Below are 23,972 nucleotides of genomic sequence, written 5' to 3' on the forward strand. Positions count from 1 at the left end.
TTAAAAATAGCTGCCAAAATTAACACTGCTGCAGCAGCAGCAGTCATTGTGATTGTTTCAGGTGGGGTTCGCTGGTGTATCCAAACCGTGCCCAAACAGACCAGGAGAAGAGCAAAAACATCTTTCCCCATCATGAAAAACCTTTTACTGTTGTTTATACCCTTTATTTCATGCAGAAACATGGCCTAGCTCTGGTAAACTAACTCTGTACTAGAGCTATGTCCAAGATGATCACAGCACTGGAGGCAGAAGTTGCAGACAATGAGTTCAACTAAACCCCGCCCTTATTCTTCTCAAATGACACTGATTGGTCTGAACAGTGCTCAGTTCAGCACAAATGTTGTGGATTGGAGCTTTTCAAGATTGGTTTGAAAGAGATGGTGTGGCAAATCCATCTTCTTTGGGTTACCCCTGGCCTGATTCGGCATGGGTCTGCGATCGTTACAGGTACGGCTGAGTTGTACTGTTAGTGTACAATGGCTGCCACCAGGGTAGCGATTAGCTTGGATCAAGCACATTTCTTATTGAAGTAAAAGCAAAAAGCCACGGAGACTGGCAGAGAGGATGCTTTAGCCCTTCTACCCACAAGCTCAACTAGGCTGCGTAGCTCAGGCTAGCAGTGGAGCTGTGCATGCCTGCTACCTCATCTTCTCTCACCACTCTGATAGGCCTATGATGAGTGTGACAGAGAGAGTTTTCATCCAATCACCTTCCGAGTACTTCCTGAAAAGTCCCACCCTTCCCAACACTGTACAGTAGGTAGATAAATGTGAAATATATCCATGCAGTAGATCTATGAAACAGTCGATCTGGCATGCCAGGTTACCCATTAATTTCCTCATAGCAGGTTTGATTATTCGCCATATTTCTAGAAATATCCAGGCTTAACGCAAGCTGTGTGAAACGGTGGAGACAATAGTTTGAAAGATATTGACCTGTAGTCAAGGAAAACATAGTTTATATGAAACCTCGGACAAAAAAAGTAAAACACAAACAATCCCTTATTGTCACAGTAACATCCATTGATGACGGCGATACGTGCCGCTGCAGCATGAAGCGCTAAACATTAGCATTTGAAATATAATCACTACAGTAAAGATACATGTAGAAAGAGGGAACATGTGTGTTTTAAAAGCTTGAAAGCCTATCAGTAGCAATGCAGTGTGGGATATGTGGTTCCATGAGCTTCAGAGAGTCTTGTACCTTTGCCTTTTTCTCTGTTTTTGAACGCTGTTTCCATGCAAATCAAACTTTTAATAATCACTAGTATGCAGGTAGCTAAGTTCATGCATTAGGAGTGTTGTAATAAGGATTTTGCAAGATGTCTGTGGGGGATTTGAGTGTCACTGGGTCAAAAGAAATATCAAACTGAGTCTCATCACCTTAGGAATGGTCAATATTCCCTGAAACGTGCTCGCAGCCCAGCCTAGTGGAAGCAAGAAAAGGAGGATTTTGTTTAAAATGTAAAGTTTTATTGGGAGCCAGTAAAGGTGGATGAGAGTTGGGGTGAAGTGCTGCCAGGGCCTGGTGTGGGTGAGAACCCTGGCAGTGGAGTTTTGGATGTACTAGAGTCTGTTCAGGTCAAACAGGAAGTGTGGATGAGCTGGTGTGTTATTTATATTTATTCATCAGTAACAAACCATGTCAGATAAAGTCACTGAGAGTGTGGAAGCGTGGATGGCTGGTGCTACGTTTGACCAATCATGTCTATTTCTAAATCTTCATCTTCTTGTGTCTCCCTCTCCAGCGGCCATTTTGGATGACCAGTCAACGTGCGGCCGTGGTGAGCGTCTGGCGCTGGCTCTGGCGAGGGAGAACATCAACAGTCTGATCGAGGGCCCCTCCGAGGCCAGGGTGGAGGTAGACGTCTACGAGCTGATCAAGGACTCCCAGTACGACACCACTGAGACCAGTAAGTCACCGTCCTCTGTCCAGCCTCTCTCTTTTTCATCCTGTCTGACATTTTCAGTGAACCTTGGCGAGAGCTCGGTGATCAAACATCCTCCTTCATTAACCGGGCGGATCTTTAAATACCACACATGTTCAGCCGTTAGAGAGGAACAGGAACTACAGAGAGGGTTTAGATGTGCTTAACACACCTGCAGATGTTCTAATCAATACTAACACATCTTAGCTCTGATCAGGGATGACTTCAATCACTGAAGACTGCCTGTTTTCTTAAATACTTTATTGATCTGATGTGGCAGCAGAAACATGTCAAAGGGCTTAAAATTGCAGAGTTTTTCAAAGTCCATCTATCTTGAAAAGCTCCACTCCACAATGTTTGGACCAATCAGCATCATTTGGGGAGAAAGAGGTGTTAGCTGTAGGCGGGGTTTAGTATTGTGATGTAATCTAATTTGTGATTAATTGCCCAGCCCTGGATGTAGCTGTAGTATAGTGTCATTTTACCCTGAATGTGGCCGCGTTTCTGCAAGAAATAAAGAATTAAAACGACACTAAAAGTTTCTTCAGGAAAGAAATGTTGTTTTCGCTTTTCTGCTGATTTGCTTCAGCATGAATCTGTGAGCGTTAAGGGGGATAGGGTTAGTTGTTGTGAGTGGTTGTTCACAGCGCTGCTAAAGGAGTGATTAGCTTGGACGTAGCTACAGCGGCAGTTTTGTCAGCACTGGACAGCGTGCCTTTAAGGGCAGAGAGCAATGATGAAAGCTTTTACTGACGTTCTTCTCTCGGTCTGCTCTAGCATGGGTTAGCAGTGTTGCGATGAGGTTTGCTAATGCAGTGGTTCTCAACCTGGGGTTGGGGCCCCCTTGGGGATAGCGAGAGACTGAAAGGGAGTCTCCAGATACCCTAAAAAACTAAGAATATTTTTAGAATTACTCTGTTGCCACTTTACAACAATTGTGTCACATTTTAACCCCTTTTCATAATTTTTCCCACCAATTTTAACAGATTTTTGCCATTTAACACCTATTTTTGTCAGTTTTAAACTCTTCCCACCACTTTTTTCTGCCTGTTTTTGTCACTTCTAAACCAATTCTTGCCACTTAAGCTCAATGTTGCCTCTGTTTACCCATTATTGCTACTATTAACCCCTTTTAATCATTTTTTACACCCATTTTTTTTCCATTTTAACACCATTTCACAATTTGATATGCCCATTTTTGCTAGTTTAACCAACTTCTGGCCATATCTGTTCATTTTTTTCTTTCTCAGTTAACCACCTTTCCCACATTTTTTTGACATTATTAACCCATTGTATAAATTTTCAAACCTATTTTAATTTTTTTTTTTAAGGAAGCACGATAATTATCGGTACCGTTATATTATCGGCAGATATTGCATATATTTCACACATTTTTATTATCCCAATAATAAAATATTAACCGATAAAATCCACCAATGATAAAGGCGTTTGTTTTCTTTCTCACGAGAGTACACATTCTGTCCATTCATACTACACATTCTGAAACAGCAGGTGGCGCTGCAGTACGAGACCTGCTGTTAAGCACCAGAGAAGAAGAGGAAGCAACCTCAGTGCTAAGAGGCTAATAGAGGTTAACAACACGGTGGTACTGGCAGAGTTATTCAGTATTTGTTTGTAGAATTTACCCAGCAAAGGTACCAAAGACTGGAAAGAAGTCCTCGACGGATCTTAACTCACAAGAGTCATCATCCTGACAATGTTAAAATGAAGTGGTAGCAGCCGCTAGCCAGCCATGGGCATTAGGACAGAGCCAATGGCTAATGCCAGACAGAGTGCTGAATCAGCAGGCATTGGAAACTGCAGAAAGTTTGCCGGAGCCAAAAGGCGCAGCATTATAACAAAATCAGTCTGACAGTCTCCTGATCCATCACTACTTTCATAGATGTATACCTGTCTGCTCTGTTTGGTTTTTTGGTTATCGGCCATCAGGAGTAGGAAATTATCGGTTATCATATCGGTTGAAAAAATAAACAAATAAAAAAAACTTATCGTGCATCACTAATTTTTTTTAGAAGGCTATTTGCAACACACATGAATAAATAAAGATATGTTGATATCTAAAGATAATGAGTTTTTTTGTTTGTTTGTTTGTTTTTTCAGGTTAAATATGAAATATTGATATCACATCTCAACTTTACGCCAAAAAGCTCTCCCATTTATTCCCCTTTATAGAGAGCTTTGTCTGCACATGACTATTCCAAATTGTGCACGGCTGTGTTCAACCACCTTCAGGTACAGCGGGGGTCCCCAGTCTCTGGCACCTTTATTTTGGGGGTCGTGGGCTGAAAAGGTTGAGAACCCCTTTACTAATGTATCCAATAACTGCTGCTGCAGTAGCTGTTAGCTCAGATGTAGCTGTAGGAAAGTGACAGTCTGATCAGAACTGGTCCAGATTTCTTTTTAAAAGAAGACCAGAGAGCTGCACTGAACGCTTGTAACAGCAGAGAAGATGTTTTTGCACATCTTCTGACTGGCTTTGGCATCAATTTTATTCACAGAGAAGCTCTGCCATCAGCGATCTACAGCTCAAGAGCAGCCCATGCATATGTCATTTTGTCTTGTCACTCTGATTGGCCTTACAAAAACTTTCTCTAATCACCTTCAGAGAATTTTTGGAATAGTCCTGCCCTTCCCAAACACTTTCTATGGGAGCTTTCCCAGAAGAATGTAAAATTTATCCATGCAGTGGATATGAAGTATGAAGTATTAGAGGCGGAGACTTTTATTGTGAAGAGCTATCCGGATTGGAATGTGTTTGAGGAAGTTGGCCAAATTTTAGTCAACTACACTGCTCATCGACCCAAGGAGCACCTCCTTATGAACTTCTCCTGAAGTTCAGTTTTCTGTTTTTGGCACCAAAATAATTAATGGAGCTCTGAAGAGTGTCAGAGAGGATTCTGTGTTTGGACATGAAGGAAGCAGACAAGCAAACAGGAGGATGAGCGGGATGTTTTCTACACATCGCCGTGGAGCGAGGTCACAGTGACCGGAGCACTCTCAGCGTTCTCCACCAGCTGCTCCTGATGTTTATCGATTCCCCTACAGGAGGACTAGAGAGACACGGCGAGGCAGTGAATGTCTCTGTCAGAGCCCACCACTGTACATGAACACACAGACACAGGAAACACAAAGGATCATGGGAGTATGCTTCCAGTGTAGGGGGCAAACAACGTTTTCAGCTCCTGGACAAAGAAATAAAGCTGTTGAATAATAACAAAAAGATTCAGACATAGAAACAGATCCGTTAGATTTTTTGTCTGGTTGTAGACCTTGATGAAAACAACATCCATGTTTTTCTTTTTTCCAGTCTCAATAAGACATCATGTTCTGAAGGTTCTGCCATTATGTAAAATGAAAGGTTTTTGTTAGAATAAATACTGTTTTCATTAAAAATAACTGAATGAAATAAACAAAAAACCTTTTTCCAGAAAATAAATGTTCTCCCCGTATGTGAAACTCTGAGTAATAAAAGGTGGGTGTGACTTCTGGTACTTCTTGTCTAAATGGGACTTTGCATGGTAACAAAATGCAAATCCTGATCATTAGAGTCATTTTGAGATGAAAATATGTTTTAATCTTAATTACTTTATTATATTATAAAAATGTAATGATTATGTTGTATGCTACATTCATCCAGCTGAACAATATGAAATGACACTAGCCCCAGAGGCTGATTCCTCCTTCTTTACCATCCCATGCAGGGGCAGGGGTTTGGGACAACCCCCAAAATGCTGACCCATTCCAGGACAAACTGACTAATATGACTAAGTGCTGTGCAGCTGTACCGTGAGCCACCCAGGCCAACCTGTTTTGAACAGACACGTTTTGCACATTGCACATTATGACACAACCACTTAACACTTGCAACATGCAGCTGCGCCCGTTAGTGCCGCATGTTGGTTATATGGTGAGGTGGTCTATGGAATTACTCTCAAACTTGATAGCTTCGTTTAAACTCAGAGGATCTGAGGCCTCAGTCAGGATGAAGTGCTGATTTAGTTACATGATCAGCACCATGGACAGCACTGCAATCAGTATCATGGACAGCACCATGACCAGCACCATGGACATCCCCATAATCAGCACCATGGACAGTACTGTGGACATAAACATGATCAGCACCGTGGACAGTACTGTGGACATCAACATGATCAGCACCATGGACAGTACTGTGGACATCAATATGATCAGCACCATGGACAGCACCACACAGCTTATCAACTCTCGGCTACTCTGATGTCTCTTGTTATTTTTTTTTACAGAATACTAAGTTATAACATTATGTTGTGAAGTTATTTTATTAGAACAACAAAGGTTTCATGTTATAACATGATAAAATACGCTTCTATAGTCAACAAATAAACCTCTTCCTGTTAGCTATAATCTTTAACTTCAAACCCCCCCCCCCTTTTTTTTTTCAGTGTGTCAAATCCTGCCAAAGGGTGTGGTCTCAGTGATTGGCCCCGCCTCCAGTCCTGCCTCAGGGTCTACCATCAGTCACATCTGTGGAGAGAAAGAGGTGAGTCGACCCTGGTTTTAAACATGACATGAGTACTATGATTCATTTTAAGCCAAGCCTAATGTAAACCATGCAGACATCACAGCTTTTATCCTGTGACTTTAAGCAGAGCGGGACGCCCTAATACCGCTACCCTGTCTCACTGCTTTGTTCCAGATTTTAGGGCATAGAAAATATTGACAATCTTAAATATTGTTGATATATCAAAGCCCCTATAATGATCAGAAACTGTAAAGACAATAGATACTGAACCTGAGGAGACATCTGAGGCTGTGCCTGCACAGGTAGTCTGCAGCTATTAAGGAAAAAGGGTAGGCGATGGTAAAACACACCACAGTTTCTGATTTATTCCACCATCACTCAGATAGCAGAATCAGGTTTTCTACTGAGGATAAGAGCTTTTATCTGGTTTCTGATATTTTTTGTGATGTTTAAAATGCCCAAAAACTGAATTAGATTCTTACAAAAAAAAAACAGGGTACTTGAGTCCAAGTTAACCCAGTCGTTGTGCATGTTTAGGATAATTTAATGTATAGTACAATTAATTTTCCCTAAAGAAATGAAGCTTTTATTCAATAGCGAGACATTTTAAAAGCATGTATCTGCTGTAAAGTTGATCTTCTAGAACAGAGGAGTGACTCTCTTTTAGAGCTGGCGATGAGGAACTTCATGTTTCTGTCCATGTTTTTCCCGGTCTTCCCTCTGGAGGTTTCATCCTGATTTATCCACAGTAACACTGAACTTTAATGTCTTTAAACTCCTGTTTTAACTGTTTTTCTACCTGAATGAATCTCCCTGAGTCTGTCTTCATCTCCTCTAAGCGTCTTCATATCTGCTTCTCCTGCTAGCATCCCTCCCCCTCCTCTGTCTGAGTTTAAAAGAAACTCTTTATCTGCGTGGAGCCCGGCTCGGCTAATTAAACCTGTGCAGGTGTGATCAGGTTAAATCACGGAGCGTGTGATCACACGGGACATTTGGCCTCTGACCTGCTTCTTCATTCATTGCTGATGTGATTAATTTTTCAATTTGTCATTAATATTTCAGCTGGAGTGGAGAGTCTGTCTGTCACAGGATCTTTGCTCTGAGGAGTCTGAAGTGAAACAGAGATGGCTTTTAACTCGGTGGCTGAACTAAAGGCTCAGACTCCTGAAGGGACACGGACGGTTTGATAAAGACAAAAGGGCCGATGGTTACTGGAGCTCTGACCTGCAGAGAGAGACTCTGAGACTGAGTCCACATGAGGGCAGGAGGTTTTCCTCCTCTGATTACAGAAATAACCCCGTCTACACACTCAGGATATTCCTGAAAGCTGCAGCCTACCTGCACAGGTGTAACTTTGATTTGACTTTCTATCTCACTGAAATATTCTGAAGAGTAGTTGAGGGACAGCTGATGGAGAGAGAGAGAGAGAGAAACTATCAGGCTGCTCTGTCTGCAGCGGATTCATTTTCAAATCATGAATGAAACCTGAGTCTAGTTTACTCCAGAGATGGGAAATTACATTTCCTGTTCCAGGCCTGAAATGAAGACATGATAACATTTCTAGTAGTCTTTTCAAAGTAAAAGCTCATTCTTTTTCTCCTACAATGCACTTCCCACATGTTCACACAATGCTTTTATTTTGAAATTGCCTCTGGGACAGGTTTGCAAGTTTTCCAGACTCATCTGTGGTTCCCGATTAACACCCTTAATAATTAATAGTCATTATAGTCTAATAGTTGTAATAATGATCATTTATAACATCAAGTTTGATTCGTTCATAGAGATTGCCCTCTCATTCACTGCCTTCCTCTCTGTCGTTTTTCTGCAGCTGCTTTTTTTTAACCTGTTGGCCTATGTTGCCAGTAAAGAGCACATTTTCAGATATATTTTTGGGCTATTTATGCCCTTATTAATAGAGGAGGACTCTGGATATTTGGAAACAGGGATGAGAGAGAGACATGTGGGAAAGTAGCCACAGGCTGGACCTGAACCTGGGCCGCCTGTGTACGTGGGGCATGCCTTAAACCACAGGGTCAGTGATTTTCAAATGGTTTTTGCCCAAAGCACGCCTTAGATAAAACCTCAAGGCCCACTCACTAAAAATTCATGCAAAAATCCTTTCTGTAGAGTTTCTTACAGTATCTTTGTTTGATGTATGCACAACGCTACTAGGAACAACAGAATTACACGGATACAGAACATGCCAAAATGATGATTTCTGCAGTTTACTTTTTAGACAGATTGGTATAATTCACAGTTGTTGATGAAAGCAGTCTACTGTACCTAATACAAAACTTTTTGTACCTGTTATAAGTCATTTTTATAAACTATCCAAAAAAAGTGAATATGCAACCAAGGTACAGTGAGAACGGACCAGAAATACTGCAGAAAATGTTGGTTTTACCTAGGCTTGCATGCTTTGCCACACCATTTGAGAACCACTGCACTAGTCCATCCATGCCCCAAAAGCATGTTTGCACATTTTTATTGCAAACATGATTTTTTTCTTTCACATTCATGTGTGGCGCTTTGAATTGCCTTGTCTTTTCTTGCTACCGGGTGTAGCAGGCCCAGACAGCTCCATTTGTTGTCTATGTGAAACACTTCTGCCCCGTAACTCCGCTTCCTCGCAGCCCAGTGTGACCAAAAACACATCCACGGAAAGCTTAGGGCCTACCAAAGCCAATGCAACAAATCCCAAGTCTGCCAGAGTCTGCCAAGTCTTACAGAGGTATGGGTTATTGAACGTGTCTTTATGCAAGTCACGCCCACTTGCAGACATGATAGAGGAACGGGCCAACATCTATCGAAAGCCCACACCTGATGACGGGGGAGAGGGGTTCATAGAGCCTTTGTATCAAGAGTCATGCACCCTCAGAGATTTGTGCCGAGGCTTGAATCCTTTTTACCTTTTTTTTTTTAACCCCAATTCAAAATTTCAAATTCCAAAATATGCAAGTAAGACAAAAGAGTTGAAAAATTATGACTGAGTGACAGCTTCCAGCTTTTACAGATGATTCATGATAGCATCTAGAGCACTGGTTCTCAACTGGTCCAGATTGTGACCCAAATTTCAAAAAACAACAACGTTCAACGGTGCATGTTTACTTTAATGAAGAATGCTGCAGGTTAGCTCTGGAGTGGAACAATACATGACCTTAAGCCGGATGTACACTGTGCGATTTCATGCCGACCATATGACAGTCGTGGCAGAATGTCATCTCACACTGTGCAACTGAATCGTTTACGACACACGACCATCGCGCATGAGTTGTGTGCCCACACTGTATGACTGAAGTCGGGACGGACTGTGACAGAAACCCGCTGAGTTTCCTTTGTTGAAAGGATCACACACTCAGGGTGGAGCATCTCTCTCTCTCTCTCTCTCTCTCTCTCTCTCCCCCCTATATCTCTCCCTGTCTCACACACACAAACCGCTTCACCTCTGTGTCTGCTCCAGGTCAAATAAGAGTATTTCCTGCTTGTCTATTTCCTTTATCATAGCGGAGTGCATCAGAAAGTGATTCCAGCCGCTGTCATGGCAATTTAATAATATAATAATAATAATAATACATTTTATTTGTGGGCACCTTTCTGACACTCAAGGTCACCTTACAAACAACAATCGAGCAAAGCAGTAATAGAATAATAAAAATTGCATAAAAGTCTAAAAACAATGACTAGACATGATATAAAAAAGAAACATTAAAGACACATTAAAGACATGGATCAGGTGGGGTAGGCAAGATGAAAGAGGTGAGTTTTGGGTTTTGAGTTTTAAATATGGGGAGGGACTCAATGGAGTGGAGGTCAGCTCTAGCCCCCATGGAGGACAGACGGGGGGGGGGTATACAGGAGGTTGGCAGACGAAGAACGCAGAAATCGGGTGGGTGTGTATGGTTGGAGGAGGTCGGAGAGTTATGGGGATGCCAGGTTATGGAGGGCTTTGAATGTGAGGAGGAGGATCTTTTAGTTAATGCAGAAAGGGACCAGTAGCCAGTGGAGCTGTCTGAGGATGGGGGTGATGTAGTCAGCAGAGGGGGTTCTGCTGAGGATACGCGCAGCTGAGTTCTGGACCAGTTGGAGTTTATGGATGGATTTCTGAGGAAGGCTGAACAGAAGGGAATTGCAGCAGTCTAACCGAGATGTAATAAGGGCATGGATATGGGTAGCTGTGCTTTGGGGAGTGAGCGAAGGGCGAGGACGGTTAATATTACAAAGGTGGAAATAGGCGGACCGAGCGGTGTTGGAGATATGGTTTAGTAGGAGAGGGTAGTGTTGTCTGACATTGTCTGACCGTTTACAAAGGAAAACAATCCCCCAAAGTTGTCGAGTTTCTGCTCTCATTGTGAAGTGTCTGGAGTCATACGACCAAAATATCAAACATGCCAGAAATCCTCCTGACCAATCGGCAGCAGGCCGTAAGGTTGAAGTCGGGCCATGGTCAGCCATCATATGCCCCTGAACACAGCACGAGAAATGACGCTCAATCCGACTGAGCGCTGCATGACTCAAAATTCGTGGCTGAATCGCAGCAGAATGGCACAGTGTACACCTGGCTTAAAAGAGAGACGGTACAAAACGGAATCATTTTACACCCTTTCCCCACAGATAGCGGTAAACTTTTGCCCATTTCTAAAATTTTGTAAAATTACCTCACTAGGGTGGAAAAAGACGTTTTGTTATTGCACGATTATGAGACAAGTGAGTAGATGCATGTCCACCAACGACTTGTAATAGACGTTTTGCTTCTTTTTTTCCCAGATATATTCATGACCCAATGAAAACAGCTCCACGACCCCCTTTTGGGTCCTGACCCACAAATTGAGAACCACTGATCTGAAGAATCCCTTGCTGTGGTGAAAGGCACTCGTCACAATCTCTAAAACCTGTTTCAGACTGGACGTGTGAGACGAGCGTCTCCACACGGCTTGATTTTGTTCGTATGTGAACTAGTCGAGGCTCTCAGACTGCCTGCACGCGTGGCGCGTCTCACGGGCCTGATATGTGCAGCTCAGATGCGGAGAATTTACAGAATCATGGTCTCAGCCATTTTTTTTAAGAAGGATGATGTTTCTATACGACCTAGATAGGTAGAACATGTCAAAGGAAAGATAAACACAGTTTGAGTGCATTCTGGTTTGTGCTTTTCAAAGTAAAAGCTCAGTTTTGGGAGGGAGATCCAGCGAACACGCTGTAAACTTGGCTGTAGTATGAAAGCTGCACTGGCAGGATCCATCAGGAGCCGGGACGGTCCGTACTAGAGCCCTACCGATTTATCGGCGGGCCAATTAATCGGGCCAATTATAGCGTTTCACAGATTAATCAACATCGGGCTGAACTCAGCCCGAGTGCCTGGCCCCTCCCCCTCAGACACAGAGCGCAGCAGCAGCTCTCCCTCACTCAGTGTTGCCAACTTAATGACTTTGTCGCTATATTTAACAAGTTTTCAGACCCCTCTAGCAACTCTCCTACAAAAAAGCGACCAGCGACAAATGTAGCAACTTTTTCTGGTGTTACTGGAGAGTTTGGGAGACTTTGACATGAAAGCACGTATCGTTGCTATTCTCACTGAGGAGCAGGTGCTGCCATGGGCCCCTCTCCGTCCATAAGCACTCACAGGCAGCCTCGTCCTCACCCAGTTCGACTGCAGCAGAGTAGAGGACTAACGCCCGTTTCAGACTGGGATCGTGTTTTGCTGCCTGCATGTGCCACGTGTGTCAGCTCCGGTTTTTGCCAGTGCGGCTTTCACACATGGCGCAAGTTTTCTGTGTGTCAGCCGCATCTCTCTGCTCTCAAAGCGACTTCATTCAGTGTACAGAGGAAGTGTGTTGGGAACTATTCAAAATAAAAGCATTCTGTACGGGCGAACGAAGTTTCTCAATAGAAATGCTAAACCGGGCTTTTACTTTGAAAAGCACAAACCAGAAAAGCATTCATACGGTGTTTATCTTTCCTGTGACATATTCTACCAGTGTGGAGACAGAAAGTTTCACTAATAGTAGATCTTTAGAGAACAGCTTTATAAAACAGGCACATTTAAGCTTGTGGCCTTCCTCAGGGTTATCAAGAAACACATTGTAAACATATTCTATATGCATATTTGCCACAACGATGTAAATATGCCTCTCCATTTATCATTTTCCTTTCTAATATGGTCCACAGCCACAGTATAAGACTATTATACAGCGTTTAAATGTCGTATAAGTTGCATCTTTGTGAAATAAACAAAGATAAATGCAACTGTCCACATCTGTGTTCATGCACAGTATATATCCTGTGTTTATCAATGTTCTTTTTTCATATATCGGCCAAAATATCGGATATTGGCTTTTTTAGCCCCCAATATCAGTATTGGCATCGGCCCCAAAAATCCCAAATATCGGTCGGGCTCTAGCCAGTACACAGCAAAACATGCAGCCAGTCTGAAACAGGTCCATGCTCGGATGAGCAGGCGACCAAAGAGCTCATCAGACCTGTTTCCAACCTGACACAGCAGTGAGATGATTGCCTCAGAGAATGACCCTCATTTAGATAAAAGCAGGGTTAAATCAGGTCTGAATGCTCCACAGGATTTATTATTAAAACATCAGTGTGGCAGAAAAACACCTCTGGTTTATCATTTTGATATTTTGTTCATTAAAGGTTGGAAAATGGACAAACAGCTCGATGTAAATCATGATTGGACTGCCAGAAACATTTGGCAGCCGCAGGTAAAAGCATGTCAATGAACAGACAGATTCTAGCATGTTAAAATTCTCATAGAAACAAGGAAAAGGGACTAAGGCCTGTTTATAGGGGGGTTAAGGTGCAGCTACTATGTAGAATCAGCAATCAGCATCTTTAAATGAGGAAAAATGCCTAACCCATCGCTAATTTTTCCCCTCTTTTCCCTCGACTTTGGATCACTAAAGTTTAGCCAAAGTTTCCTCTTTCTCCTCTCTTGTTTTTCTTTCTAATTGTTCTTCTCCCTCCTCAGATTCCTCACGTGAAGATCGGTCCGGAGGAGACGCCAAAGCTGCCGTACCTCCGCTTCGCCTCGGTCACCCTCTACCCAAGTAACGAGGACCTGAGCCTCGCCATCGGCTCCATCCTGCGCTCCTTCGGCAACCCGACGGCGAGCCTCGTCTGCGCCAAGGCGGAGTGTGAGTCTGCGTGTGTCCATGTTTCTGTTCCTCTTCTCTCTGCCTTCTCCTCCTCCTCCTTTCCCGCTCTTTCTCCTCCACGTCTCCTTCATCGATCTCCCGCCTGTTTTTCCGCCCGACTGCTCCGCCCCGGCTCATGGTTTAAACGCTGCTCTCTGTCTCCAGCCATATCCTCGTCCTGTTAACGGCACCGTTTAACGGGCCTGTTTGTGTTGTTGTGAACGATGCTGTCGGACAGTGAAACCGGAAGGCGCCGTTATAAAACGCTTTATGGTGGCGATTAGTCCAGACACGCCCTCTGCTTCAGTCAGGGACGAAGGAGACGGAGGCCGAGAGGCTCTGAATGATAAAACTCAGCAGAGGCAGACAGGTTTAGAAAATGCAGAGAGGTTTGAAACTCCTTAACCCCTCTGTGTTGGTTTTGATAGGTTCAGGGTTTTCACTGTAAACTTCAGGGGCAAAATGCACCACATCAAGACTTTGTGGTGTTTTAGGACGCTTTCTAACCATCACTGATGGTCCGTTTATTCAGTCAAAGGCTGCTAATGTGCACAACATGCTGGTGCCGGGATGTTCACGACCAGTAGGGGGAAATGGAAGAAAATATCCTCATAAATTTACTGATTTTATCACCTGAAGAAAAACTCTGATTCAAAAAATGCGATTCAGTAAAGATTTATTGTGATGTTAGGAAAGATTATCGGAGGCTCTAACCTCCAATTTCCACATACAACGACTGCACTGTAGCGAATCGTACTGCAAGCACATCGCTGCCCCCTCTCTATCAGAACACTTCTACTGTCTGTGCTCCAGCCCGGCAGCGGCGTATCCCTGGGGCACCACTCCGCTCTGCTTCTTTCGCATCAATCCCTGTCGATCAGAAAGCTCCAAACAGGAAGTCACAAGCGTAGAATATCTGGTTCTTTCAAAATACAACAAAACGCACAGAATCCTGATCGTAAATCACTGTATCAACATTACGGCTCATCCTGCAGCAACAGCAAAGGGTCACTGAGAGGTCAGTGGGTTACAGAGCTACAACGGCGCCGTTGACGAGGAAAAGTTAACTTTTGAGGACATTTAGCCAAAGAATTTGACAAAAAAAACCACAGATCCTTTAATCAAACATTAACCTTTTCACTTCCTAACGTACTCATCCTTGGTGGAAGCAAAAATATCATGGACTCATGCAGGAAACGATGATGAATGAACCCTAAAAGGTAACATAGGCTGCTGTTACTATTCCTGTGTGAACGAGCAGTTTTCCTGGGATATCTGGGCTGTGTTGGAGCAAACCCGCAATGCTTCGCTGCACGGCGCTGTCGTCCTATGTGGAAGTTGTGGGTAAGGCCTCCAACAGACCGGAAGCACCGTCCCGTCAGTGTGAGCGCAGGGCTGAGAACAACTAGGCTTCCCCTAACCGTCAATCTCAACCCTCAGTCTCAAAATGCGAGTTCCTGTGAGGTGCTGTCCCAAGTTGAGTTGAGTTGAGTTGAGGGGCGAGTTTGAGGGCTTTATCTCCCTCAATTTTGAGATGTTCCTGGAGCTCCCTTGGTATTGAGGGTTATCACTCAGAAAGATGACGGCAAATGTGGGGAAGAAATCGAGCTACAAATGTAAATTTCTTTGTTAATAGAGATCTAAAAATTACAAAAAACACTCCAATGTCTTAGTTTAATATTATTTTAGGGATTATTTACCTTTTTGTAGCGTAACATTTACTTTTATTTTTACGATCGTAGCTGGTAACCGTCGCAGACAAGCCTACGACATGTCGTTTTCTTGGTGGTAACATAGTTGTTAAGTTGTTTTAACAAGATACAGGAAACATGAAATGTATGGACAGTCATTTTTATAAAATAACCGCACTAGTGTGATCTACCGTATCTGCTTATCTGTCAGTAGTTACAACTGGTGTTTAGTTAGCTAATGGCGGTGTTATACGGCGACTTTCAGCTGAACATGTCAGTGGTTGTGGTGTTTATACATGTTGAAGGCTGAATATTAATACGTTCTCCTTCTTTTTCTTTCTCTGAATCGATAGACTACGCGGTTTTGGCACATCACTGCCCTCTACAGTCTGTAATCATACCTGCTATTAAGGGGTCTCCCATTTCTGGCCCTTACACTTGGTTTTGAGGGGCAAGTTAAGACTGAGGGTTGAGCTTGAGGGTAAGATTGAGGGTTAAGGGCAGAATTGGGATTCAGCCCAAATCCAGGAGGAGTTTGACTTCACTCCCCTCTTCGGAAATCATCACTTCTAATTTTATTTGCAGGGATTTTGTTTGATTTTTGCTTTATTGACAAACAGAAGTTGTATTTCAACCATTAACCCTTTATGACCCGTCATTTTTTGGAGTATTTAAATTGGCTATACATCAGTAAATCCCTCAGAACCCAGTTTTAATGATATGTATGTGATAAGTCTATAGTAGCACATTAAATTGCTCAAAAGTGCGCTTTGTACAACATTTATGCAAAAGAAGGAAGGATATTTCTTGAAGGAAAGAGAACTCTGGAATACATTGAATGTGTGATATGTTAGTGTTACTCCTCTGGTTTTATATGCAAAAAGAATTTTTGCTCTGTCTCATTTGGTTGCAGTTCCACCCGAGGTTAAAGATAGAAATGACTGGGAGCACCGGCGATCCCGTAGGTTTTAAAAGTTAAAAAACTGAGAAAAATACTGAAACAACAGGTTAAAGATGTTAAATTATACCGAAATAAAAATGGTTTAAAACAATTCCTCACTTTGCTGAAATAAACCGTTTTATGGCTTTGACTGCGTATTTATTGATCAGTGCTAGATCCAGTTTTATTCCAAAATCTTCTCAATAAAAAGCTGACATAGTCGTTGTTGCTCCTTTCTGATTTTGGTTCTTATTTCTGTCTCTTTTCTTCAAGTTGTTTGTTTTTTCCTTCATCTGCAGATGCATTAATTTTAATGTTTCAACCCATTTTGTGAACATAATGTTTTAGAAACATCTGCAAATATAGTCTGAAATTAAAAAAAAAAAATCATTGTTCACCAGCGTTTCTATTTCCCAACATTACAACCACGGGGAACCTGTTGCATCCCATGCTGCATTTAAGGAACGTTGGATCCTTCTGGATGGTTATTGATGAGAGAGGTGACTATAAATACAGCTGTGTTTGCTGTAATGAACATCTAAGTGGTTTTAATTTGAAGTATCTGCAGGAACACGCTGCAGCTCTCCAATAATGGTCTGTTTGAGTGAAAGCACGCTTTTTGGCTCAAATTGATTCTCAGTGAGGAAAATGAATGGACTTTCACCATAATCACCTTCAGTCTGGTCTGGCTTTAATGCAGACCTGCAGCTTTGTGGAGCAGTTATTTGTCTCTAATGACTCTGAGGCCCATCAATTTCTCAAAGTGCCTTTTTTCTAAAGAGGAGCCGATCATTTTAAGGAGCAAACAAGAGAAAACAAGGATTATTTATAGACAGCCTATGTTTGGAAGATGTTTCTATTCATTTGTTACTGAAACACTTCTTGGTCCTGACTCCGCCCTCTTTTAGGCCTGCTGCGATTGGAGGAGCTGGTCCACCGCTTCCTCATCTCCAGGGAGACGCTGTCGGTGCGGATGCTGGATGACAGTCTGGACCCGACCCCCCTGCTGAAGGAGATCCGTGACGACAAAGTGGCGACCATCATCATTGACGCCAACGCCTCCATCTCCTACCACATCCTCAGGAAGGTCAGGAAGCCCCGCCTTGTTCTTAACCCTCTGCAAAGAAGTATTTCTCATATCAGCCTGATTCTTCCAGTGCATGCTGGAGTTTATTATTCTCCAATATCAGCAGTTATCTGTGTAGTCTGGAGTGCTGACAGTCATGAACAACTAATGCAGCGAGATTTATTCAAGTGAATTCATAAGAAGTTCAGCTTTGAATATCAGGCAGGAAAAGCCTCAGACAGCTGCCAGCTCACTGACTTTATGATGCTGTTAACGCTCAGTAAACATTTCTGAAGGCTGGAGATAGATGTGCTCTTTAACTATCAGCTGATTGGTGGGTGATGACCACCATAACGATAATAGCTCAGCCTTTACCGTTGTCTGCTGACTGTGACAGCAGTGAGGATAGTCAGGCTAACAGACCACCATGTGATTTAACTCATCTTTATTCAGATTTAATTGATTTTATTTTTTTATGATCTTGGCCTCAGTGAAAGAATATGAACAAAGATACAATAAATGGCAAATTGAGACGTTAGCCGTCGTCCCTCAGTGCAGCAACAAGTGCTTTGTTCTGTGGCTTGGCTATACAATGGGGGGGGGGTCAGGCCCTGACTGGTGAGTCAACAGACCAATCAGAGAGTGATAAAGTGATAAAGGGTGCTTTATTGTCAATTTACTGCAAGATGAAAAACTACAAAGGAAACCTTGGGTAATTTAAAAAGTTTTTAAAAAGTAGAGCTACAGAGTTTATTTGTATTTTTGCAGAATTTAGTTGTATTTTTAGCACAGTGTTGTTGTTTGTATTAGAGTTTTGTTATTTTTTAGAGTTTAGTTGTATTTTTAGCTCAGTTTAGTTGTTTTTTGCAGAGTTGTTTTTTAATGGAGTTTAGTTGTATTGTTGCAGAGTTTAGTTGTATTGTTGCAGAGTTTAGTTGTTTTTTACGGAGTTTAGTTGTTTTTTACAGAGTTTAGTTGTTTTTTATGAAGTTTAGTTGTATTTTTGCAGAGTTTAGTTGTATTTTGTAGAGTTAAGTTGTTTTTTGCAGAGTTTAGTTGTTTTTAACAGAGTTTTGTTGTTGTTTTTTGCAGAGTTTAGTTGTTTTTTGAAGAGTTTGTTTTTTGCAGAGTTTATTTGTATTTTTGCAGAGTTTTGTTGTATTTTTGCAGAGTGTAGTTGTTTTTTGCAGAGTTTCGATGTATTTTTGCAGAGTTTAGTTGTATTTTTGCAGAGTTTATTTGTTTTTTTGCAGAGTTTAGTTGTTTTTTTGCAGAGTTTAGTTTTATTTTTGCAGAGTTTAGTTGTATTTTTGCAGAGTTTTGTTGTATTTTTGCAGAGTTTGGTTGTTTTTTGCAGAGTTTTTTTGTTGTTTTTTGCAGAGTTTAGTTGTTTTTGAAGAGTTTATTTGTTTTTTGCAGAGTTTTGTTGTATTTTTGCAGAGTGTAGTTGTTTTTTTGCAGAGTTTAGTTGTATTTTTGCAGAGTGTAGTTTTTTTTTCGCACAGTTTTGTTCTTACAGAGTTTAGTTGTATTTTTGCAGAGTTTTGTCGTATTTTTGCAGAGTTTATTTGTTTTTTGCAGAGTTTTGTTGTATTTTTGCAGAGTTTTGTTGTATTTTTGCAGAGTTTATTTGTATTTTTGCAGAGTGTAGTTGTTTTTTGCAGAGTTTCGATGTATTTTTGCAGAGTTTTGTTGTATTTTTGCCGAGTTTATTTGTTTTTTTGCAGAGTTTAGTTGTTTTTTTGCAGAGTTTAGTTTTATTTTTGCAGAGTTTAGTTGTATTTTTGCAGAGTTTGGTTGTTTTTTGCAGAGTTTTGTTGTATTTTTGCAGAGTTTTGTTGTATTTTTGCCGAGTTTTGTTGTATTTTTGCAGAGTTTTGTTGTATTTTTGCAGAGTTTAGTTGTATTTTTGCAGAGTTTAGTTGTTTTTTGCAGAGTTTAGCTGTATTTTTGCAGAGTGTAGTTGTTTTTTGCAGAGTTTAGTTGTTTTTTACAGAGTTTAGTTGTATTTTGCAGAGTTTTGTTGTTTTTAACAGAGTTTAGTTGTTTTTTACAGAGTTTTGTTGTATTTTTGCAGAGTTGTGTTGTATTTTGCAGAGTTTAGTTGTTTTTTGCAGAGTTTAGTTGTTTTTTGCAGAGTTTATTTGTATTTTTGCAGAGTTTATTTGTTTTTTTGAAGAGTTTAGTTGTACTTTTGAAGAGTATAGTTGTATTTTTGCAGAGTTTAGTTGTTTTTACAGAGTTTTGTTGTATTTTGGGCAGACTTTAGTTGTTTTTTTGCAGAGTTTATTTGTTTTTTGCAGAGTTTATTTGTATTTTTGCAGAGTTTATTTGTTTTTTGCAGAGTTTATTTGTATTTTTGCAGAGTTTAGTTGTTTTTGCAGAGTTTATTTGTATTTTTGCAGAGTTTTGTTGTATTTTTGCAGAGTTTAGTTGTTTTTTTGCGGAGTGTAGTTGTAGTTTTTGCAGAGTGTAGTTTTTTCTAGCACAGTTTTGTTGTTCTTACAGAGTTTAGTTGTATTTTTGCAGAGTTTATTTGTATTTTTGCAGAGTTTATTTGTTTTTTGCAGAGTTTAGTTGTATTTTTGCAGAGTTTAGTTGTATTTTTGCAGAGTTTTGTTGTTTTTTGCAGAGTTTTTTTGTTGTTTTTTGCAGAGTTTAGTTGTTTTTGAAGAGTTTATTTGTTTTTTGCAGAGTTTTGTTGTATTTTTGCAGAGTGTAGTTGTTTTTTTGCAGAGTTTAGTTGTATTTTTGCAGAGTGTAGTTTTTTTTTAGCACAGTTTTGTTCTTACAGAGTTTAGTTGTATTTTTGCAGAGTTTTGTCGTATTTTTGCAGAGTTTATTTGTTTTTTGCAGAGTTTTGTTGTATTTTTGCAGAGTTTTGTTGTATTTTTGCAGAGTGTAGTTGTTTTTTGCAGAGTTTCGATGTATTTTTGCAGAGTTTTGTTGTATTTTTGCCGAGTTTATTTGTTTTTTTGCAGAGTTTAGTTGTTTTTTTGCAGAGTTTAGTTTTATTTTTGCAGAGTTTAGTTGTATTTTTGCAGAGTTTGGTTGTTTTTTGCAGAGTTTTGTTGTATTTTTGCAGAGTTTTGTTGTATTTTTGCCGAGTTTTGTTGTATTTTTGCAGAGTTTTGTTGTATTTTTTGCAGAGTTTAGTTGTATTTTTGCAGAGTTTAGTTGTTTTTTGCAGAGTTTAGCTGTATTTTTGCAGAGTGTAGTTGTTTTTTGCAGAGTTTAGTTGTTTTTTACAGAGTTTAGTTGTATTTTGCAGAGTTTTGTTGTTTTTAACAGAGTTTAGTTGTTTTTTACAGAGTTTTGTTGTATTTTTGCAGAGTTGTGTTGTATTTTGCAGAGTTTAGTTGTTTTTTGCAGAGTTTAGTTGTTTTTTGCAGAGTTTATTTGTATTTTTGCAGAGTTTATTTGTTTTTTTGAAGAGTTTAGTTGTATTTTTGAAGAGTATAGTTGTATTTTTGCAGAGTTTAGTTGTTTTTACAGAGTTTTGTTGTATTTTGGGCAGACTTTAGTTGTTTTTTTGCAGAGTTTATTTGTTTTTTGCAGAGTTTATTTGTATTTTTGCAGAGTTTATTTGTTTTTTGCAGAGTTTATTTGTATTTTTGCAGAGTTTAGTTGTTTTTGCAGAGTTTATTTGTATTTTTGCAGAGTTTTGTTGTATTTTTGCAGAGTTTAGTTGTTTTTTTGCGGAGTGTAGTTGTAGTTTTTGCAGAGTGTAGTTTTTTCTAGCACAGTTTTGTTGTTCTTACAGAGTTTAGTTGTATTTTTGCAGAGTTTATTTGTATTTTTGCAGAGTTTATTTGTTTTTTGCAGAGTTTAGTTGTATTTTTGCAGAGTTTAGTTGTATTTTTGCAGAGTTTTGTTGTTTTTTGCAGAGTTTAGTTGTATTTTTGCAGAGTTTATTTGTATTTTTGCAGAGTTTATTTGTATTTTTGCAGAGTTTATTTGTATTTTTGCAGAGTGTAGTTTTTTTTAGCACAGTTTTGTTGTTCTTACAGAGTTTAGTTGTATTTTTGCAGAGTTTAGTTGTGTTTTTGCAGAGTTTATTTGTTTTTTGCAGAGTTTAGTTGTATTTTTGCAGAGTTTAGTTGTATTTTTGCAGAGTTTATTTGTTTTTTGCAGAGTTTAGTTGTATTTTTGCAGAGTTTATTTGTTTTTTGCAGAGTTTATTTGTATTTTCGCAGAGTTTAGTTGTTTTTGCAGAGTTTATTTGTATTTTTGCAGAGTTTATTTGTTTTTTGCAGAGTTTATTTGTTTTTTGCAGAGTTTATTTGTATTTTTGCAGAGTGTAGTTGTTTTTTTAGCACAGTTTTGTTGTTCTTACAGAGTTTAGTTGTACTTTTGCAGAGTTTAGTTGTATTTTTGCAGAGTTTATTTGTTTTTTGCAGAGTTTAGTTGTATTTTTGCAGAGTTTTGTTGTTTTTTGCGGAGTTTAGTTGTATTTTTGCAGAGTTTATTTGTATTTTTGCAGAGTTTAGTTGTATTTTTGCAGAGTTTAGTTGTTTTTGCAGAGTTTATTTGTATTTTTGCAGAGTTTATTTGTTTTTTGCAGAGTCTAGTTGTATTTTTGCAGAGTTTATTTGTATTTTTGCAGAGTTTATTTGTATTTTTGCAGAGTGTAGTTGTTTTTTTAGCACAGTTTTGTTGTTTTTACAGAGTTTTGTTGTATTTTGGGCAGACTTTAGTTGTTTTTGTCCTCACAGACACCTTTGAGCGATCATCTCTGTTTGAAACGCCTTTGTTCTCTGTGTGGTCTGCTCTCTTCCTCGCTGGTGTTTACTCAGTCGAACAGGACCTTCAGGTTGGTTTCCTGCCAAAGTGGTGAGTAGACGTTACAGCCCTAAACTAAATGTACCAGCTCTTGGCAGGTTGTAATTTCGCTCGGTGCCCGCTAACCTTGGGGGAAGTCTGGGAAGTTTTGAATACAAAGTGAACTCACCGGGTGACTCTGCTGTGTTTGTCTGTTTTGGTTGTAAAGCTGGGCTCCTGCGGGCTGAGGCGAGCAGAGGAAAGCTCTCAGTGTGTGGAGGTTAATGGATTAATAACAGAGTCGGTCTGATACTCCTCGCTGTGAGGTGACAAGTTCAAAACCCAGCCTGACTTTGAGCAGCGGCGTGCAGACGCTCTGAAGCTGCAGCTCCTCAGAAAGCGTTTAAAGAGGAAGGTTAAGAGGAGGAAAGAGATTTGGCTGAAGGAAATCTTTATCCTCAAAGTCATGACATCCAGACATGAGTGCTGATTCTTATCTGAGGAGAGAGTTTAATGTAAGACAGCCGTCTGAAGAGGCAGGGGTTCAGGCCTGAAGGGAGCGTGATGAGCACTTCTTAGTTTAAACGACAGAAGACGCTGGATGAGAGCAATCATGACTACTAATGGGATTAGTTTAACGGTCTACCATATTCCTTTACCAACACCTCAGTTCTTTATAACAATCAAACATCATAAAACCCTTTATTTCGAAAGGTATGTCGTTTCTTGCTCTTTGGAGAGTCAGCACAGATGCAGGGTAGAGTCTGTATCCAGTGTGGGCCCATTGGTAAGGTCCTGAATGTTGACTATTCCTGCCTGTTCCTCCAACATGAGTGCAAACAAACCCTGATCTACACTAGCTCAGATGTCACCTGGGTCAACAAGCTTTATGTCAAGTGTTAGTGAACTAGTGCAACGTGATGAGCAGTAGACTACTGGAACAAGACGTTCATGTTCTCAGGCGGAGATCGTGGGAACATTTGGGGCCAAGGCCATCAAACTGGCAGAGTGGCTCTTGAGGATGACGATAGCTGCTGGTGCAGCTATGCGCTCGGATGTAGCTTTAGTTACAGTTTTGATCAGATCTTCATTAAAACAAGAGCAGAGCCTCACTGGAAGCTTCTCTTCTTCCCCTGCCAGCCTCAGCATGAGTTTTATCCACCAACAGGCTCCACCCTTTATAAACTATGAAATGTCTCATTTCTCTCGTTGCTCTGGTTGGCGCATAATAGATGTGATAGACAGACTGTTTGTCCAATCACCTCCGAGAAGTTTTAGAAATGTTCTGCCCTTCCCAGACTCTTTCTACCGGAGCTTTCCCCGATGCACATGGAATATATCCAATGTCGACTTTTCGGTGGAAGCCAAGAATCTTTGCTCTGATCTGGGCTTATGATCTCTGTCCAGGAGCGTGCAACTACAGCTAAAAAACTTTGCAGACTCTTCAGGCTCCAAAACCTTCAGTAGAGCTTTAAAGAGAAACAGCACAGGCCCCCGGGTAAAACTACATCAACAGCTCTACTGATGACTAGGTGACCCTGGATTATTAGCAGAGGCTCGGATTCTCGTTCTAGGCCCAGGTTTTAAAGTGAAGGAGCATGTCAGTAACCTGACACAGCTGATACACTGTTTCATGGATATATTTCACAATCATCTGGGAAACCTCGCTTAGAGAGCTTCTCTCTTCCATGAGGAGCTTTCAGTGTGGCTCTTTGCTCTTGTTTTGATGAAGAAATGTGGTCGAGGTCTGATTAAACTGCTTTTCTACAGCTACATCCAAGCTAATCAATACTGGCTAACAGTCCAAGCCCCCCTTCCCCTGTAAAGATTGCAAACTCATGCCGAAGTAGCTCGGCAGAAAAGCCAAAATGTGTAAAAAGACCCAGCGCTTCATTATGTGGGGAAATGTGGTCCAGTTCA

The 23,972-nt window shown here is 40.7% G+C and overlaps 1 protein-coding gene across 1 annotated transcript in view; it reads left to right on the top strand.

Moving 5' to 3' along the window:
* The window catches only part of LOC121523757 (glutamate receptor ionotropic, kainate 5-like), a 141,509-nt gene that overhangs the window by 29,661 nt on the left and 87,876 nt on the right, over window positions 1-23,972 (top strand). The window contains exons 2-5 of the mRNA XM_041808776.1: window positions 1,748-1,912; window positions 6,370-6,467; window positions 13,429-13,594; window positions 17,134-17,312. Coding sequence (XP_041664710.1) covers window positions 1,748-1,912; window positions 6,370-6,467; window positions 13,429-13,594; window positions 17,134-17,312 — 608 coding nt within the window. The remainder of the gene's footprint in view (window positions 1-1,747; window positions 1,913-6,369; window positions 6,468-13,428; window positions 13,595-17,133; window positions 17,313-23,972) is intronic.

The sequence above is a fragment of the Cheilinus undulatus genome, linkage group 16, assembly GCF_018320785.1.
Source record: "Cheilinus undulatus linkage group 16, ASM1832078v1, whole genome shotgun sequence".
In the NCBI taxonomy this organism is placed as follows: domain Eukaryota; kingdom Metazoa; phylum Chordata; class Actinopteri; order Labriformes; family Labridae; genus Cheilinus; species Cheilinus undulatus.